This window comes from Mesoplodon bidens (genome assembly GCF_964165515.1).
Source record: "Mesoplodon bidens genome assembly, chromosome: 2".
NCBI lineage: Eukaryota > Metazoa > Chordata > Mammalia > Artiodactyla > Ziphiidae > Mesoplodon > Mesoplodon bidens.
The window spans coordinates 26,254,942-26,275,757 of record NC_138177.1 but is presented as its reverse complement, the minus strand read 5'-3'; the positions used below and the strand labels follow the sequence as shown (position 1 = coordinate 26,275,757).

Below are 20,816 nucleotides of genomic sequence, written 5' to 3'. Positions count from 1 at the left end.
ATAATTCGAATGTTGGTGCATTTAATATTGTCCCAGAGGTCTCTGAGTTGTCCTCAGTTCTTTTCAGTCTTTTTTCTTTATTCTGCTCTACAGTAGTCATTTCCACTATTTTATCTTCCAGGTCATATATCCGTTCTTCTGCCTCAGTTATTCTGCTCTTAATCCCAGCTAGAGTTTTGGTTTTTTGTTTGTTTTTTTGTGGTACGCAGGCCTCTTACTGTTGTGGCCTCTCCCATTGCAGAGCACAGGCTCCGGACATGCAGGCTCAGTGGTCATGGCTCACGGGCCCAGCCTCTCTGCGGCATGTGGGATCCTCCCATTCTGGGGCACGAACCCGTGTCCCCTGTATCGGCAGGCAGACTCTGAACAACTGCACCACCTGCGAAGCCCGCAGCTACAGTATTTTTAATTTCATTTATTGTGTTTTTCATTGTTGCTTGTTTCATCTTTAGTTCTAGTAGGTCTTTGTTAAATGTTTCTTGCATTTTCTCTATTGTATTTCCAAGATTTTGGATCATGTTTACTATCATTTTTCTGAATTCTTTTTCAGGTAGACTGCCTATTTCCTCTTCACTTGTTAAGTCTGGTGGGTTTTTATCTTGCTCCTTCATCTGCTGTGTGTTTTTCTGTCTTCTCGTTTTGCTTATCTTACTGTGTTTGGGGTCTCCTTTTTGCAGGCTGCAGGTTCGTAGTTCCCATTGTTTTTGGTGTCTGTTCCTAGTGGCTAAAGTTGATTCAGTGGGTTGTGTAGGCTTCCTGGTGGAGGGGACTAGTCCCTTTGTTCTGGTGGATGAGGCTGGATCTTGTCTTTCTGATGGGCAGGTCCACGTCTGGTGGTGTGTTTTGGGGTGTCTGTGGACTTATTATGATTTTAGGCAGCCTCTCTGCTAATGGCTGGGGTTGTGTTCCTGTCTTGCTAGTTGTTTGGCATGTGGTGTCCAGCACTGTAGCTTGCTGGCCGTTGAGTGAAGCTGGGTACTGGTGTTGAGATGGAGATCTCTGGGAGATTTTCGCCATTTGATATTATGTGGAGCTGGGAGATCTCTGTGGGCCCGTGTCCTGAAGTTGGCTGTCCCACCTCAGAGGCACAGCAGTGACTCCTGGCTGCAGCATGAAAAGCATTTCATCCACATGGCTCAGAATAAAAGGGAGAAAAAGTAGAAAAGGAAGGAAGGAAGGAAGGACAGAAGGAAGGAAGGAAGGAAAGAAATAAATAAAGAAGATTGGGCTTCCCTGGTGGCGCAGTGGTTGAGAGTCTGCCTGCTGATGCAGGGGACACGGGTTCGTGCCCCGGTCTGGGAAGATCCCACATGCCGCGGAGCGGCTGGGCCCGTGAGCCATGGCCGCTGAGCCTGCGCTTCCGGAGCCTGTGCTCCACAACGGGGGAGGCCACAACAGTGAGAGGCCCGCGTACCACAAAAAAAAAATAAAAAAAAAAAAAAAATAAAGAAGATAAAATAGTTATTAAAATAAAAAATAATTAAGAAAAAATTTTTTTAAAAAAACACAGAAGGGGGCCTCCCTGGTGGCGCAGTGGTTGAGAGTCCGCCTGCCGATGCAGGGGATACGGGTTCGTGCCCCGGTCTGGGAGGATCCCATATGCCGCGGAGCGGCTGGGCCCGTGAGCCATGGCCGCTGGGCCTGCGCATCCGGAGCCTGTGCTCCGCAACGGGAGAGGCCACAACAGTGAGAGGCCCGCATACTGCAAAAAGAAAAAAAAAAAAAAAAAAAAAACACAGAAGGATAGAACCCTAGGTCAAATGGTGGAAGCAAAGCTATACAGACAATATCTCACACAGAAGCATACACATACACACTCACAAAAAGAGGAAAAGGGGAAAAAATAATAAATCTTGCTCTCAGAGTCCGTCTCCTCAATTTGGGATGATTCGTTGTCTATTCATGTATTCCACAGATGCAGGGTACATCAAGTTGATTGTGCAGCTTTAATCTGCTGCTTCTGAGGCTGCTGGGAGAGATTTCCCTTTCTCTTCTTTGTTTGCACAGCTCCCGGGGTTCAGCTTTGGATTTGGCCCCGCCTCTGCGTGTAGGTCGCCAGAGGGCATCTGTTCTTTGCTCAGACAGGGTGGGGTTAAAGGAGCCGCTGCTTCTGTGACTCTGGCTCACTCAGGCGGGGGGGAGGGAGGGGTACGGATGCGGGGTGAGCCTGCGGCGTCAGAGGCCAGCGTGACGTTGCACCAGCCTGAGGCCCGCCACGCGTTCTCCCGGGGAAGTTGTCCCTGGATCCTGGCACCCTGGCAGTGGCGGGCTGCACAGGCTCCCCAGAAGGTAGGTGTGGATAGTGACCTGTGCTCGCACACAGGCTTCTTGGTGGCGGCAGCAGCAGCCTTAGCGTCTCATGCCCGTCTCTGGGGTCCGCGCTGATAGCTGCAGCTCGGGCCGTCTCTGGAGCTCCTTTAAGCAGTGCTCTTAATCCCCTCTCCTCGCGCACCAGGAAACAAAGAGGGAAGAAAAAGTCTCTTGCCTCTTCGGCAGGTCCAGACTTTTTTCCGGACTCCCTCCCGGCTAGCCGTGGTGCACTAACCACTTCAGGCTGTGTTCACGCAGCCAACCCCAGTTCTCTCCCTGTGCTCCAACTGAAGCCGAAGCCTCAGGTCCCAGCCCTGCCCACCCCGGCGGGTGAGCAGACAAGCCTCTTGGGCTGGTGAGTGCTGGTCAGCACCAATCCTCTGTGCAGGTGTCTCTCCGCTTTACCCTCCGCACCCATTGCTGCACTCTCCTCCGTGGCTCCGAAGCTTCCCCCCTCCGCCACCTGCAGTCTCCGCCTGTGAAGGGGCTTCCTAGTGTGTGGAAACCTTTCCCCCTTCATAGCTCCGTCCCACTGGTGCAGGTCCCGTCCCTATCCTTTTGTCTCTGTTTATTCTTTTTTCTTTTGCCCTACCCAGGTACGTGGGGAGTTTCTTGCCTTTTGGGAGGTCTGAGGTCTTCTGCCAGCGTTCAGTAGGTGTTCTGTAGGAGTTGTTCCACCTGTAGATGTATTTCTGGTATATCTGTGGGGAGGAAGGTGATCTCTGCGTCTTACTCTGCGCCATCTTCCCCTCGTCCCTCATTGTCATTTTGATTTGCATTTCTCTAATAATTAGCGATGTGGAGCATCATGTCATGTGCCTGTTGGACATCTGTATGTCTTCTTTGGAGAAATGTCTATTTATGACTTCTGCCCATTTTTTGATTGGGTTGTTTTTTGATATTTAGCTGTATGAGCTGTATATATTTTGGAAATGAAGTCCTTGTCAGTCGCATTGTTTGCAATTATTTTCTCCCATTCCGTAGGTGGTCTTTTTGTTTTATGTTTCCTTTCTTCTGCAAAAGCTTATGTTTGATTAGGTCCCATTTGTTTATTTTTGCTTTTGTTTCTATTATGCTAGGAGACGTATCCAAAAAAATACTGCTGTGATTTACTGACATTGTTTTTCTAAAAGTGGGTTTAAGATTAGTACAACTAGCATTAACTCATAGCGCTATACAGAATAAGAAATGCAAAGTGCCTGGCACACAGCAAGTACTTAGTAGCTATTATTACGGTTATGTCACCTTCTCTCACTTCTATTGTGGCAAACTCCTTGAGAAGCTGTGTCTTCCTTATGCTTAGCACAGTGCCTGGCATAGGATAGTTCTCAAATATAGACTTGTTGACAGATAAATCCACCTATCCATCGGCCATCTAGTCAACACTTATTGAACAACTACTAATTGCCAGGCACTGTTCTAAAGATGGATCAGTGAACAAAATAGCAAAGGTCTGGCCTCTCAGTGCTTATGTTCTAGTAGGGAAAACAGACAAGCACATATATAGTTCGACAGGGAGAAAAAAGAGCTGGGTTAAGGGGTTTAGGAAGAGCCAGGGATGGGTGAAGTTGCTCTTTCACATATCACGGAAGGTCTCTCTGAGAAGGTGATATGTGGGTAGACACTTAAATGAATTGAGGGAGCAAAGCATACAAATGTGCAGAATGTGTGTTCCAGGTCGAGGGAACGGCAGGTGCAAAGGACCTGAGGCAGGCACAAGTGTGGGGTTTCTGAAGAATGAGAAGCCTGTGTGGCTGGAGCAGGATAAATTAAAGAAAGGGCTTTGATATCATCTTCCCTTGATTAAAAATGAGCACACAACACAGTCCAGTAATTGAAAAAGATGTATTAAAATATTCACAAAAATACAACAATTGAAAAAGAAAAATTAATGAACTTGATGGTTTTTTTTTTTTTACCTAGCTGAATACATTTCCATTGAAAAACTACAGATAGATTGAAATTTTAATCTCAAGTAATCCTTTAGGTGCCCCCTTAGAAAAATCATGTATAATTTTAAGAGGTCTCATTTTGCCAATAATCAGACATGGAAAGGACAGCCCTGCCATTTGGAAGCAACCCCGCTGTTGTCATCTGTGTCCAGGGACGAGGATGCTGGGACACAGGAGAAAGGGTCAAAAGATCTACAGGAGTTGGTGTGAGGCGTTTTGGAAAAAGCCCCAACACTGAGGTGTTCCACCGAGGTGTGAGTGGCTTCCCTCAGACAAACCAGTCACAGACCCAGAGTAAGAAGCTGGCAGCTGACCACCCTTGCCCCGCAGAGGAGGCCATGGGGAGGCAGGGGAGGGAAGGCCCATGGCTGTGGTTAGCGAAAGTGAAGGGCTGGTGCTCTGGGTGGCAGCTTCACAAACATGCAGAGAAATCAGGGCTCTTGCTATCAGGAGGTGTGAGGAAGTATGTATAGTAGATTCACTGGACCTCTGCGAAAGGATAAGGAGGATCCCCCTTCCTCTGCCAAAAACGACTGTATGGAAGTTACATATATCAGTGCAAACACTTGGTCTTACCACAACGTGTCTTCTTTCCCCCTGAAGTCCCGGATGGCTGTACAATTCTTACAGTGGGAGGGCTCACCGAGAGTATCGTCATCCTGGCATCAGCCTGAGGGGTGACATCCCAACACCAATCCCCGCCTTCCCAACACACAAAAATGTCTCCTAAAGCCCCAGGGCGCAAGGCAAAGTTGACCACTTTGCAGAACTGTCTCGGGTTGAGTGCTCCACATCCCTGTCCTGCGCGGGGCCTGTGAGCACAGAACAGGCAGATGCAGCAGAGCTGGCAGGTTTTCCTCCCACAGCGCAACACACGCCAGACGCACCAGCTTCGGAGATGGCTGGTATGTGTGATGACACAGCCCGCTCCCCGCTCACGTACATATCAACGGAATGTAAGTTGGAGCATCATGCGAATAACAACAAATAGTCCCTCAGCAAATAAAAGACCGCACGTATCGGGCAGAGTTCGTTTTGTAGCTCACACACCCTCTCTCTATGTAACCACTTCGTGCATACCTTTAAATCTAAATCCTTCTTTGTTTCCTTAAAACTCAGCCTTCAGACTCCCTCACAAAGATGACAAGACAGGTTGGGGGGGGGGAATGGCAGCTTTTAGGGGTCCTCAAAGTAAATGAGAGAAAAACTAACATTACCCGTCATCCCTACTTACCTGAACATGTCCTGGGACCCTATTGTCGGTATTCTTCCTCTAACTGTGGGCTTTCAATTTTAAATGAAAAAAAATTCTTTTAAAAAAAATCCAGAAAATGGGGGAATGACAATATAAGTGTTTAATGATTTTCACCATGCTTTTCAGTCTGAGTTAAAAAAAACACATAGGTTTGAGATGGGGTGTTGGGGGCAGTGGTCAATGGGAGAAAATAAATTGAGAAGGATGCCCAAATTGTCTAGATTTCTCCTCATCTCATTGTTTATCAGAAGAACAAAAAACCAGAAACAGAAGAGATTCCCAACGTAGAAGTACTAGCCTTGTTTGCTGATTTGAAAAATCTAGACCCTTTTTAGCCTCAAAGACCTTGGAGGCATCATGAATCTATTACAGAAGCCATGGCTGATGCTGCCCCTGCTGGAAGCATGACTGAAGCTTTATATAGAAGATTCTCTAGAGAGAGCTCTGCGATACTGGAGACTGGCAATCTAATTATTCCATTTCTGCCTACTTAAAAGGAAATGAAACTCAGCTCCTTCAGGTGTATGGGGACTCTTATTACAAGCACGAAGGACTTCAGCAAAGAATGTAACGCACCTTTTGCTCTCCAAATGGTACAGTACTCCTCAAGCCAGGCCTGGGTGCTCTACTTCAATTATGTATCGATTATGGTATTGATCTAAAAGTACCTGGAAGGAAGTGACTTCCGGCACTGATCCTTTGCTAATCTTGCTATGATGAATCCACAAATTGAGACAATATGCTTACAGGGTGTGATGTTATAGTCTACCCAACACTGAAAGCTAAAAACTGCCCTGTATTTTAGAGAGCAAAATAGCAACAAAAACTCTCACACTGTCTCCAAGTGGCATAGCGAATGGATGCTTTCTAAAAACAACTGCCAAACAGGTGGTACACCCTGGGCTAAAGGCCACCCTGAACATGCTTCCATCATAGCATCTCCACTCTCCAGGTACAATAAACGTGAAGGCGGGTTAAGCCCTTACATGAAAAGGCCCTGTCTATTAGAATACTACAAGATCTGCTACCATCTCCATTAAGGCAAACCACATCTAAATGATGGTGACTGATAGGAATGTGTCTGAATTTTCTCAACTGTAAATGACCCTGAAGGGAAGTACAAAACCAGACAATTTACGTATATGTAGAATCATACCATCTCTGCATCATGCAATACTGGCTCCTCGCATCAGGAAGATTAAATAGAATATTTATACTTATTCTTTATACACTTCTTTTTCTCCCTCTATGAATAAACATGTGCTTGTCCGTGTCCAGGTTTCCAAGGCCACACATGGTTATGAGCTACATTTTCTGCACAAGAGTCCAGTTTGGATTTGTTTCTTGCTTAGGATATGACTGGGGTCTTCTCAATTTTTCCGGATGTCCGCGTACACCACAGACTCTGACTTGTTAATCTTGTCACTGTGATGTCCGCCAGAGTGGTCTAGCTGCGCATATATGACTGGGCCCTGGAGAAGAGAAGCAGAATTAGAGGTTTGGAAAAACTGGTGGCCCCATTAGGCGCAGGGACAGAAGCAATGATTAAAGGGAATATTGTTAGGGTCCCGGAGCGAAGAGTTCCCTCTCTTGAATGTCTTCAGGTACATATGTTCCTTCTTAGGAACAGTATGTCCAGGACTGACTTTATTTTTTTCCTGGGATTGACTTTAAAACAAGATTGGGTACACTTGGTAATTGTTCAAGCTGGTACATAGAGATTTATTACATTATTCTGTCTACTTTTGTATCATCTGTTTTAAAATTTCTATAATAATATAATATTCCTTCTCAGGAGTTACCCTTATCTTAATACCTGTCACAGAATTCCTCAACTCTCGTAATTGGGAGTCTCAAGGACAAAGATGGGCACTTCTGTCAACCCGAGACCCACTGAAATCATGACTTTCAGAATGATACAAGAAACCAACATATTCAGTGCTACTCGGAAATACAATCAATTCGAACTGGTCACTTTATACAAACAGGTACTTAAAAAAACTTCAAATATTCTTCCACGTACCTACTTACACTATAATTCTGTTAGTCTAATCTTATCATAGCCAATAAAAATATTGCTTCTTTGCTATCTAAGATCAGGTAACCATTTTTCCTGTTTTAAAATTTAAAATAACCCCCAAAGCCACAATCTGCAGAGCTATACGGAAAAGCCCTAAATGGACTAAAGTAGAAGAGGTCCTCTTCTCACCCTCAGCAGTAAGGAAGAGAGCTGTCAGGGTCCCACCCGGGACAGCAAGGCAAAGTTGCCTGGGGCAGAGCGAGTCCTCTGGCTCTTGGGGAAGGAGGGAAGGCCGAAGGTTCAACTATCAGACGGGTGGCTGTGCTTCACAACCCTTCAAGTCCCTTCCAACCCAGAGATTCTAACATTGTAAACAGCAACAACAAAATAGGCCCGTTTTAGGGGGTAAAGAAAAGTTAATATAACCCAAAGTCGACTTCTCTCCCAATCCAGGGACTCTCTCTTTGAACAGTCTACTACTGTGCTTAAGCTTTCAACTTTGAAATCATAAGCTCAGTAGCCAAAAGTATGTGGTTTAAAATAAACATCCTTGAAACTGTTTTGTATGAATCTGTAATGGTGGATACATGACATATGCATTTGGTGAAACCCATAGAAATGTACAACACAAAGAGTGAACCTTAACAGAAACCATGGACTTTAGTTAATAATAATGTTTTCTATATTAATTCATCAACTGTAACAAATGTACCACAACAATGCAAGTTGTTAATAATCAGGGAAACTTTGGAGAGGAAGGAGTACATAGGACCTCTCTTTACTTTCTGTTAGATTTTTCTATAAACCTAACACTGCTCTAAGAAATAAAGTCTACTAATAAAAAGAAGAAAAAAATGCAAAAAAATAAAACAAACATCCTCACTCCCATCTAGGAGTCCCACAACCTGCATCCTTTAGTGTGTAATGTGGGATCCTGTGGAGTTCAGGCCCCCCAACTTCTACAGAAGGCATATTTTAAAACCCCCAAGCATTAGTTTCTTTCTCTCTAAAATGGCACTAACAATAGTATTATACATCTTAAGATGGTTGTGAGAATTAAATGAGATGATATCTACAAATATTAATCATTATTCTCATGAACAAATTGTTATACAAATATACTTGAAAATATACCCAGGTTACCAGTCAAGTAAATCAAGCAGTCAAAGTCAGTGTGTTTGTCTTTAGTCAGTGTGTGATACTCTCATGCCTGTCATGGGTAACACAACAGATCACGCTGTTAATACTGCATCAAACTGAAACCCTCTATATTCATCTCAAAAAGCTGCAAGTTAAATGTGATTCTACAAAATAAAAAGTTAAAGTTAACTATTTTAACTGTTTTCTACTTCCAGGAAAACAATGAAAAAAGTGTTTTCTAGTAAGTTAATGGATCCTTGGTAACAGCCATTTCCAACAGAACAGATCCTAAAATTAAATTATGTAACTTCCTAGGCAATAAGACCTCATCCATTAGGAGGCTTAGGGTGTATTCATGGGGGAAGGAGTTTACACCATGTGATAGATGGTTACAAATTCTTTCCCTAACGTTGCGTCTACACCCTTACAATATAATGCTGCAGCTCCTCCCACCAAGAGTCAGAACCTGCTTCTTAACCCCTTGAATCTGGGCTGGTCTTATCACTTGCTTTGACCCACAGAATGTGGCAGAAGTAACATGTGTAAGTTCCATACCTAGACCTCAACAGGCCTTGCAGCTTCCACTGTCTCCTTGATCTTGGAACCCACAGAGCCACCACCACCATGTGAAGAAGCCCAAGCTACTGCTGGCTGATGGGAGACACACAGCCCAGTTGTCCTGGGTCTCTCTGGCCCGCCAGCTGCCTGCCAATTGTCAGCCTATAAGTGAGACCCCTGCCGGCTGTCCAGCCAACTGCAGATGCACGAACGAGCCAGCAGAGGTCAGCTGAACTGCCCTAGACCAGAAGACCAGAAAACCTGCCCAACCAACCCACAGAAGCTGGAGCCAAAATAACTGGTGGTTGTTCTAAGCCACTATCTTTTAAGGTGGTTTGTTACATAGCAATAGATAACTGATAAACTGTGCGAGTGGAAAAGAAAGAGCACAGAGAAAGCAACAAAGAAAAATAACAGAATAATCTCTGAATTGGTCAGTAAATGTTAAAACACCAGTAAGGTCTTTCATGTGAGACAGCCTTGTCCTTCATGGCAAGAGAACGCAACAATTTGCTGAAAGTAACTGGGAAAACACTGAGGGGTAAAAGGAACTCCTTCCTACTGATGGATTTAGTTTCTTCCAATTGCTTCCCACTATCTAATGTCCTCACTCCCTTTCCCCCTTAGAATGTAACGCGGCCCTCAGGTCAGGGGCTTTGTTAAATGCCCACAACAGTCTTTGGCAGACTGTAGGTGCTGGATGAAGGGCTGGATGAAAGAGTGGATCTAGAGGAATTCTCACCAGAATCGGAGCTCAGGAATCTGCTGATGCATCTAGCTCAACCTAACACAGCTCTCTGAAGTCAGCTCCCGAGGTTGACTTGGCAGCTGTAGGTACCCTTGGTCTCTGTGGGACGTGCCTCAGGACTTTGACACTTTGAGGGCCAAGAAGACCACTGAGGACTTCAGGAGGGGCCAGTGACCCAAGATCAACTTGGAAATGTACCTGCCATCACTAAGATATTCACTTTGGGGTGTTCGAGAGTTAAAACAGTATCAACAATAACAGCTATGTTAACTGAGCTGGGTTGTTTTTTTTTTTTTTTTTTTGGCTGCGTTGAGTCTGTTGCTGTGCGCAGGCTTTCTCTAGTTGCGGCGAGCGGGGGTTACTCTTCATTGCAGTGCGTGGGCTTCTCGTTGCTGTGGCTTCTCTTGTTGCTGAGCACGGGCTCTAGGCGCATGGACTTCAGTAGTTGTGGCTCACAGGCTCTAGAGCACAGGCTCAGTAGTTGTGGTGCACGGGCTTAGCTGCTCCATGGCATGAGGGATCTTCCCAGACCAGGGCTCGAACCTGTGTCCCCAGCATTGGCAGGCGGATTCTTAACCACTGTGCCACCAGGTAAGTCTCTTAACGGAGCTGGTTTTACTGTACATCTTGATACTCACCTTTCCCTCATCCTCCATTTTTTTCTTTTTTTGGCGTTGCCACAAAGAATTACCATAACCAAGTGAAAAATTGCTCTGTACAGATATATTTTCCCCAACTACTTATTATACAAATAGTCTTTACTATTGAAAATGTTTCAAGAAACTTAATTGCTTGACCTAGGTCTATTCTTTTAGTTTCAGTTAGAGATGAAATTACCCGTGAACTCTACTTGCATGAAATTTATTCCAATATGAAAACATACTGGGGAAGGTGTGGGAAGAGGGTCTAGGAAAAGAGGGTTATGGAAGAGCAAGGAGACCTATCTCTGAACAGATGTTAATGTCTCGGAAGCTATTATGTCCTGAAGTACACTTTCCATGGTCTCTGTAGCCCTTTCGAATCTGAATCTGGTCCTTCAGGCATTAGGGGACTCACACCTGACAAGCTAGCACAAGTATCAGTAAGAGAGAACATCTGTTTTTACCACATGCTCACTGACTGTTCACAAAACACATTTTCAGTATTTATTTCACATCACCAAATATAGATGTGCAACAGATGTGTCTTGTGACATTCTTTGAGATAAATGAAACTGATGATCAAAACGAAGTTGAAAAGCACTGGACAGGCAGGGTAGGACAAATACATGCCTTAGAGCCACACACAGATCGGGGTCTAATACCAGCTCTGCCACTAACTACTGACCTCGAGCAAGTGACTCAACCTAACTAAGCCTCAGTTTCTTCACGTGTAAAATAGGGACAGTAAAAGAACCTACCTCATAGGGCTGTTGTGAGGACTAAATGAACTAATGCACATGTTGTACTTCTGGAGACATTACATATCTACAGACTATAGTTGACAAATACATAACTGTTCTACTCACTGTCCTCCATAAATACCTGCCCCCCCCTTTTTTTTTTTGCAGTACGCGGGCCTCTCACTGCTGTGGCCTCTCCCATTGTGGGGCACAGGCTCCGGACACACAGGCTCAGCGGCCATGGCTCACGGGCCCAGCCACTCCGCAGCACGTGTGATCCTCCCAGACCGGGGCACGAACCCATGTCCCCTGCATCGGCAGGCGGACTCTCAACCACTGCACCACCAGGGACCCCCCCACCCCGACCTTTTTTCTGACTGTACCACACGGCATGCAACATCTTAGTTCCCCAACCAGGGATCAAACCCATACCCCCTGCACTGGAGGCATGGAGTCCTAACCACTGGACCACCAGGGAATTCCCACTCGCCTTTTGTATACAAAGCATTAACCATTTCCAGAAAAGGATCTAGAAAACCAACTGTTCGTAAGATATATTCACAAAAATTATTTGAAACCAATGTCATTCAAAGCTAAGCATTACGAAGAAAGACTTGTACTTATCTTTTCCCTAATGCCAGAATACTCCAGACTCTAGGTAGCGCCTACCTAACACCCTTCCCAGCTCAACTTCCCTGTTTGGTGGAAGAGCCCTAATTTGGTTCTGGTGTGCACCTTTCCTCTGCTCAGGTAAACGACCCCACTCTCCCCTGCCCCCAGGGGTGAAGCCGATGTCCCCCTGCAGATGACTGGAAGGGGCATCAGCATGTGACCCACTCTGCCAAGAGGACTAGGAAAAGTTTGCTGGGGAGCCCCAGTAACAATTTTCCTCCATAATAAAAACCACCTGAGGGCTTCCCTGGTGGCGCAGTGGTTGAGAGTCCGCCTGCCGATGCAGGGGACACGGGTTCGTGCCCCAGTCCGGAAGGATCCCACATGCCGTGGAGCGGCTGGGCCCGTGAGCTATGGCCGCTGAGCCTGTGCGTCCAGAGCCTGTGCTCCGCAACGGGAGAGGCCACAGCAGTGAGAGGCCTGCATACCGCAAAAAAAAAAAAAGGATCCTGGTAAGAACAACTTCCATAAAAACCTCTGGTGCTCTGACACAGAGCTGTTTCTGACACACATACTGAAGACGGCGTGTGACGGCAAGTAAGAGCACACACCATCATCACCTAAGGCCCTGTAGTGCTTAGGAATTTTGTGGAGTATCTGAAGCAAATGTTTTAACCCCAGGATAGCAGCCCCTGTTCCAAGTTGACCACTGAATGCAAATCTAAATAAAACAAAGATTGGAAGATAAGTCTCCAAGGGAGTCACACAGTCCACTTCCAAGCCTTGTGTGGACCGACAAAGGCTTTATAAGTTCCAGAAACAGGTAAGGCAGAAAATGTCTTTAACAAGTTGTGTAACTGTAAAATAAAAGGTACAGTATGACTTGATGAAAAATAACCAAGTAAGACAAAGGGTGCTCCAGGTACATGTCACTGAACAGAAACCGTGATTTGCAACATGTTAGAGAAGAGGCCTTCAGGGGCCTGCACTGAGCACAAAGGAAATAACCTAGGAATCAACCATGAGGCACGCTGCGGCTTTCCACTCAAAGCTGACCTGGTGTCATACTGCAAATGCTGAAAAATGATAATATAGATTGACACAGTGCTTGAACTGCTTCTCACTAACCTCCAGAAAATGCCACAGAGTCAGGCCTGGGCAGAACCCTGGGGGTTTACTCACAGGAAAGCTGAGCCCATCTCTGACTCAGGGACAGCAGTCACAGCAGGGTGGGGTCTTGGTGCTGAAAACAGGGCGGGCAAATCCACTTACTGAACAGGGAGCCCTCCTCTCTCCTTCCTCGGCTCCATTCCCAAGCATGAAATCAGAGGATTTCTTCCTGGAGAAATCGACTAACCCAAGAGAAAAGATCTTAGCAACGGATACTTTAGGGGTCCCCCAGTGAAAGCCAGCCAGCACTTTATACAAACAGTGGAGCCTACTACCCAGTAAGCTCTGTCTCTGCACAAAGAGCTGGTGATCAGATCTGAGTGCCTTCAATACAAACAGATAACCAAGGATCGTTGGGCATTTGAGGAAAGCTTTTAACGTGAAAGACAAAAATTACAAAAGAAGGGCTTCCCTGGCGGCGCAGTGGTTGAGGATCCGCCTACCGATGCAGGGGACACGGGTTCGTGTCCCGGTCCGGGAAGATCCCACATGCCGCGGAGCGGCTGGGCCCGTGAGCCATGGCCGCTGAGCCTGTGCGTCCGGAGCCTGTGCTCCGCAACGGGAGAGGCCACAACAGTGAGAGGCCCGCATACCGCCAAAAAAAAAAAAAGAAAAATTACTAAAGAAAAAAGGGAATTCAAAAGCAACAGCAAAGTCCAGTAACAGAAGAAAACATTTTTTAAAAATCATAAAACAGAAGAAAAAATGATATGCTCAGACAGATAAGACAATGCATCCATGAAAAGTACGGGTTATCAGAACCAGAGAATAAGCAATAGCTCTTGAAAATTAATAAAAAGAGAGCAGAAATTAAATATTTAATAAAAGTTGGAAGATAAAGTTACAGAAATTTTCTAGAAGAAACTGCAAAACAGAAAAAATTACGAAAACGAAAGGACTGCTCTAGATGATCTAATTGCTAACAGGAATTTCCAAAAGAGAGGATAGAAAATGGAAGGAGGACGTTTTCCAAAGAATAATGGAAGACAATAGCCTAAGACTGAAGGGCACAGTTTTCAGACTGAAAGAGCCCACTGAGCAGCCAGTACAGTGAACACAAAAGGCCCACAATTTTAGAAAATTTCAGAGCATGAGGGATAAAAAAGATTCTAAGAGAAGGGGAATAAAACTGGTCCCACCCGAAGGAGGAGGACTCAGAACTGTATCAACTTCTTAGCATTGGAAGCTACAAAAATCAGCAATGCCTCAAAATGCTGAAGGAAAATGATTTCCAACCTGGAATCCTACCCAACCAGATTATCAGTCAAGCTTGAGGGAGGAGAATAAAAACAATTTTAGACCTGCTAAAAACAAATGTCTTACCTTACAGTTTTGGAGGTCAAAAGTCTGAAATGTGATTCACTGGGCTAAAGCAAGGTATCAGCAGGGCTGCATTCCTTCTAGGGGCTCTAGGGAGAATCTGCTTCCTTGCTTTTTCCAGCTTATGGAAGCTGCCTGCATTCCTTGGCTTGTGACCCCTTCCTTCATCTTCAAAGCCAGTAGAATAGCATCTTCAAATCTCTGGCTCTCACCCTCCTGCCTTCCTCTTATAAGAACCCTTATGATTACATTCGGCCCACATGGATAATCCAGGAAAATCTCAAGATCTGTAATCACAGCTGCAAAGTCCCTTTTGACAGGTAAGGTAACATATCCCATGGGTTCCAGGGATTAGGATGTGGACATCTTTTTGGAGGTCATTATTCTGCCTACCATATGAAGCCTCAAAATTTCCATCTGCTGTGCATCCTTTCTCAAGAAGATAAGGAGGCCTCCCCAAACTCTGATGTCCGCCGCCTCAATTCAGTGAGACAGGTGAGCTGTTTCTGTTTTCCTCTCAGCACTGCAGCCTAGAAAATGCCTTGAGGAGTAAGCTGGGACGATCACAGGGCTCCCCTTATTTGTTTCCCTTCTCTTAGGAATCATGGTGCTGCACAACCTATTTTCCAACATCCAAAGTCCATTGTTTTTTTTTTTTTTTCCTCCCAGTTTGTTTTCAACAGGAGAGCAACGCCCATGGCACTTCAAGGACAGAAGAAAAAGTTTCCAAGGCTTCTTTAGGTATTATGCCTACCTGTAACTCTAACGCCTTTATCCACAACCCTATTCCCATTCACAATCCAAATTAGTGAACTGAGGTATACTACATAATCCGAGAGAGAGACGGTGGGAGAGACAAACAGAATGAGAGAGATGGACAGACAGATTAGGAACAAGTCAGGAGCCTGATGTTGTGAAAGACAATGCCTAGAAATCTAGGTTCTCGCCCCAATTCTGTTGCTCACTGGGTCTGTGCTTTTAGTAATTTAACATCGCAATGCCTCAGTTTCCTCACCACGTAGGACAACTGTGAACTAAGACTGTGGAATACTTCTTCCACAAAACACTGTTATCCTTTACTTCCTCTTCAATCCACCCGCCCCACTACACCCTCAATCCCGCCTCCTCAGGGCAAAGTTATAACTGGCCACATTCCTTCTAATGCTTTCTACCCCAGAAGACCAGAATTGGTACTAAGCTCTGGAATTTCTGCCATTTATAGTTACACCAGCATGGCCAAAACACAATATTAACCTCAATGACAGACTGCATGCTAAATTCCAAATGAAAGTTATTTCTTCTCTGTACTTTCTACAAGAAGTAGAAACTAAAGCCTTTCCTTGTTCATCGAGCCTACTAATTATTCAGATAAATGTTTACTTTCAATTTCTCCTAAAGAATTCATACAAAATAACTTTTCTGTTTTATTACCAACACCAAAATCAACTTTTTCCTGTGAATTCCATGGCTTATAGAACACCTCAGTATAGAATCTAGTTCACTAGCTTTATTTCTTTGAGCAATGAAGGAAGAAGTATTTACATCTGACAAAGTCATTTCCTAATTTTGCTTGGGCCAGTCTGTTAGTGGTGGGTTGGTGGAAACCTTTACTCAAGTCAGATTCTTCTCCACATACCTTCTTGCGTTCCTCCTAAACCAACCCTTACGTTCCCCTCGGTTTCTCTTGCTCTCTCTCTTTCTGTCCGTTTCTCACAGCTCAGTATTCCTTCCCACACCCCACAATGTGACAGAGAACCGAACTGCAGAGCATGGCATGGTGGGCAGAACTGCCATCTGCCATTACCTGGTGAGATCCAGAAGGCAGGCTCTTTACTAGACCCTCTGTGTCGGAGGGGGACTTCCGTGGAGCCTGCTTAACCGGCGACACATTCTCTGATGTACTGCAGCTGATGAGTTGGCAATTTGGAGAATGTAAAAAAAAAAAAAAAAAAAAAAAAAAAAATTAAAATAAATGGAAACAAAAAATATAGAAATGCAAGTGATGACAAAATGAAGTAGCAGATGTATAAAAACGAAACTCAACAAAACAATGAGTATCAAAACAATCACATATCTTGAAACTATTTTTTATCCCTGACGCTAATTCTTCCAAGTCAGTGAAGCTACTCCAGGGGAGGTACAGAATCCAATGTGGTGCGATCTCTTTGCCCCAGTCTACAACAATGATATCTGCTGGATGGGATTCTGGCTACAATGTACATTTATCCTTTTGCTTCTTTGGCTTTTTCCCCTACCATAAATCCTCCTCTGGGATACAGGTTTAAAGGAGCAAGCAAGCTATACCTTCTTGATAGCAATTCGCTTTTGTGATCATCAAAGGCAAACCTCTTCTGAATGTGCTTCCAAAATGACAGACCCAGATCCAGGCTCGTAGTCTGGCTTATCTCATTCCTTCCATTCCCTAGGTCCTCATAGTTTGTTTCCCCACCAATTCCGCAACCAAACCAAAGAAAATCCAGGAAGTCATGGATGATAAGAAACTGTGGAATGCCACATCACACGGGCTGAACGTTTTCAGGGGCGTCGGGGTCTTCAACAGCAAGCCCTATCTCATAAATAAACCAGGGAAAGTGAATGCCAGGAGGTAGCTCATTTGGGATTCCCTAATGGGATGTGTCTTCAGCAGAGCTTCAATCCCTTATGATGTACTTTTTAAAAATCTTAGGAGTGTGGAGAGAATCACATTTAAAGTGTCGTTACTAAGACCAAAGCATACAAAGCATTCTGCAAACTGTGCCTTCTCTGAACCAGGAGGCTATATGTATGCCACAAACCAAAATGGTTTGAGTATTGTAACGCAGAAGAGTCTAACTCAGTAATAATACAATTCAAGTATTAAAAAACTAAAACACACACACACACAAAGGCATTTTACATGAAGAACATATATGTTCAGATGACCATAAAACCTGACAACCCAATTTCTTTGGGATGGTACACTCAACATGTTTCTAACACAGACACATGACATATTTGTGGACAAACCATGATAGCTGTTGGGTTAGCTCAGAGCTGGCTAGTTAGTTGTCAACAAGGGAGATGGGCTGAATACATACACATGAATATTAACAGCAACGGCCAATGTGATTAGTTACCATGTGTCTAGTGGGAGTGGAAGAGGAGACCCAGCCCTGTTATAGTCCCAATGTGTCGTCTATGTCAGCTTTTCTTAAGAAGTGGAAGATAGGCAGGATCTGATCCCGGCACACCAAGGTAGAAAAGGCAGGGGAGGGGGAAAAAAAAACCAAAGTAAGAAGAATAGCAGCATTCACGATGCCATGCAGAATTCTAAGGCACACATTTCTGTGCCTTTATTAACCCAAAAAGCGTGAACTACAGAGACTGGCGTGTCACCACCCTGGATTAGTTTCATGTTGAAAACCAATGCTTCGGTTACATTTCATCATAAACCACTCACCATGCAAGGGGGCAGGTACGGTCAGCAGAATAGAAACATTCCAAGCAAATGATATCCGAATTTGAACACTTAAACTCCTTAAAACACAGCACTCCTAAAAAGTAGAGCGGCAGAGCCCAAAGCGAGAGGTCCCCACCATCCACCAGCCAGGGAGTCCAGGGCATGCAACCCTCAACCACAGTCCCTTCCGTGCACTGGGGACGCAGCTCGTGCTACATCAACTGAAACCCAGCCTCACTCTCAGTCTTACCACATGAGTTCTACCAAGCTTATACAGGCTAGCTTTCCAGCTGGAGCGGCAAAAAGAGAGGGTCCTTCAATTAGACACACACCCTATGCTCAAACGTGTTCTCTTTGAGAAGCCGCAAACAAAACCAAAGTCTACTTTTCTTTATTGCTGGTATATTTTGATGTTCAACTCTTATTAACTCAGCTTGGACGAGTCCAGCCATGCATTCGAGAATGGTCAAAGCGATAAACCTCCTTACCAAACTACAAACAGGAAAAGCCCTGCATCATCACATCAGGTGGGGGTCAGTTATCAGCATACTCCTCTTATTATTATTATTATATTTACCTAACTGAAAAGAAGAACCTTATGAGATTATTATCTAGAGATCAAATTAAACTCATATTAGGTAAGTGATATCTGTGGCTTAATAATGCTAATTGCAGAGTGGATGATACTGAAACACAGAGCACAGACTACTGAGCAGTCCATGTCACCAAACCTAAGAAAGAAACTGAAACAGGGATTAGTGTCATAGTTCACGTTTACCAGCACGCCACTGATTTCTGCTTGCCCGTGTCAGAACATCTTCTAAGAAGATGGCTCGATTCCAACATGAAAGCTAACAGCAGCTGATTCTTCACAATTCTTTTCCCATAAAACATACAGAAGTTTTCATAAACTCTGATTCCTTCCCTCCACCCTTCCCCCCAAAAGCAGAGCCTCTTACCCGGTGTAATCCCGTTTAGAGTTTTTCCTTCTATAGAGGACAGCCAGAATCATGGTGATGAGCAGAGTGAGACCTAGGACCACAGCAGTAACTATACCCACCACCACCCAAACTGGAAACGCGGGCAAAATCTCTAGAGAGAAAGAACAAAATAGGTTTAAGGTACATTGCGACAGAAAGAAGAAATGGAATTGTATTAAGTTAATAAACAAGTGTCTTCCTTTAGCAATTACCATACCCTATTTTATTATCCAAATTATGAGATCCTAGTACCTAACTGATGACATAGGAACATTAGCTGATAAAGAATGAGCTTTAGAACTAAAAACATTTCTATATACATAATCCCTCTCAATGCTCTAAAATCAAAGAAAAGCTGGGGATGTGAATTTACCTCAATCTATTCTCCAACAAAGCAGACTTTGTCTCGAAATGAGAGAGCAGAACCTGCATTTCCTGCTTATTCTCCAAAAAAGGTGAAGAAATAGCTATACTGTTTCTGCCAATGTTAAAGCTTTCTCCTGGAGGATATTAAAACAATATTAATCTCCTTCTTTCCCAATACTCACCCCATCCAACTATAATGAATCTGGTCTTACTTCTAATTAACAGTGAAAACTTCATACTCCTTTAATCTGATCAATATGCTCCAGACAGCAGGTTTATAAATGGAGAAATCAGCTACTCCAGTTGGAACGAGTTCCCTGACCTCCAGGCATGTTCGGTAGAGCCACAGGTCGATGGAAACAGGGAGCATAACTGCATGGCAGAAACACCCCTTTCAAACACACCCTGAAATGTAACTCTTGTTCTCTAACTAAGCATGAGATAAAGGGGACTTCATCATTACTGCAAAAATACTCAAGGAAGTACCTTTCTCTACAACATAAAGCCTAATGTGTCCTGGCTGGACAACAATGTCAGGAGGATTTTTGACATCACAGATGTAAGTGCCATTGTGTATAAACTGCATATTTTCTATGTTGATTGATGCATCTTTCTTGTCGAGGTCTCCAGCCCAGCTGATTCTGTCCTTAAATGGTGGATAATTCCCGGCATACACTTGCCCTTGGGAGTAGTGGAAAAACTGCAATTAGAAAAAAAGAACACATGAGCTATTCTTAAAGGTAGAAGTTCTAAACTCTATTATAGGCATGCTGTGAAGGGTTCTTTTAAAAAAAGGCTTCATCTGAGGAGCTCCAATCAAGATGGCGGAGTAGAAGGATGTGAAAAAAAGACTTCATCCAGAAAGAAATGCCACATCATATTACAAATCTCAAGCTATAGAACCTAAGCCAGACAGGGATTTAGAAATCATGGAGTTCAACCCTGTTTCAGATGGAGAAATAAATGTGTACATTCTCTCTAAACCTCTCAATAGCCCAGTGGTGTAGCAATTACCACCCATATTTTTATAATAAGGAAATGGAGACTCAAAGAAACCAGTTGCCCAATGTCACAATGACAGTAGGTAATGGATCCAGAGTCAAAGTCAGGACCACCTGACTCTTCAAAGCCAATGCTCTGATGGACACCACAATTGAGCCCAGTGAATCCAAAGGTTTCAGCCTTAACTCACAAAGCTTACCATTAAGATACGCAAAGTCATCAAGAAAAAGAAGCCTAAATATCACAGATCAGTTAATCTGATGGGTTACCCAGTCTTACTTATTGGTTTCCTACAGAAAAGTCATGGATATGTGAAAGGAACACAGCCCAGACAACCCAAAATGTTCTCGTCCGCCTTTGCAGGTTCAGCCTTTAGCCCCTTTCTCTTTCCACTCTCACCCTCTCCTCAGACCTGCTTTCAGCAAAGGAACTCATTTCTCAAAGTCACTTTGTCAAACCCAGCCCCCTGGAAGTAAGGTCAGGCCTGGTGGGTGGGGATCTATCCTGATACGTGGCTTCAATCCAAGCAGCTCTGCTAGAGGCTGGATGTCTTTGTTCGTATT

The 20,816-nt window shown here is 44.4% G+C and overlaps 1 protein-coding gene across 1 annotated transcript in view; it reads right to left on the bottom strand.

Annotated features, from left to right (window-relative positions):
* Positions 1 to 4,141: 4,141 nt before the first annotated feature.
* The window catches only part of MPZL1 (myelin protein zero like 1), a 61,457-nt gene continuing 44,782 nt past the window's right edge, over positions 4,142 to 20,816 (bottom strand). The window contains exons 3-6 of the mRNA XM_081225042.1: positions 19,738 to 19,951; positions 18,865 to 18,997; positions 16,271 to 16,373; positions 4,142 to 6,989 (exon numbers count right to left, since the gene is read on the bottom strand). Of these exons, the coding sequence (XP_081081168.1) occupies positions 6,888 to 6,989; positions 16,271 to 16,373; positions 18,865 to 18,997; positions 19,738 to 19,951 (552 nt within the window). The 3' untranslated portion in view covers positions 4,142 to 6,887. The remainder of the gene's footprint in view (positions 6,990 to 16,270; positions 16,374 to 18,864; positions 18,998 to 19,737; positions 19,952 to 20,816) is intronic.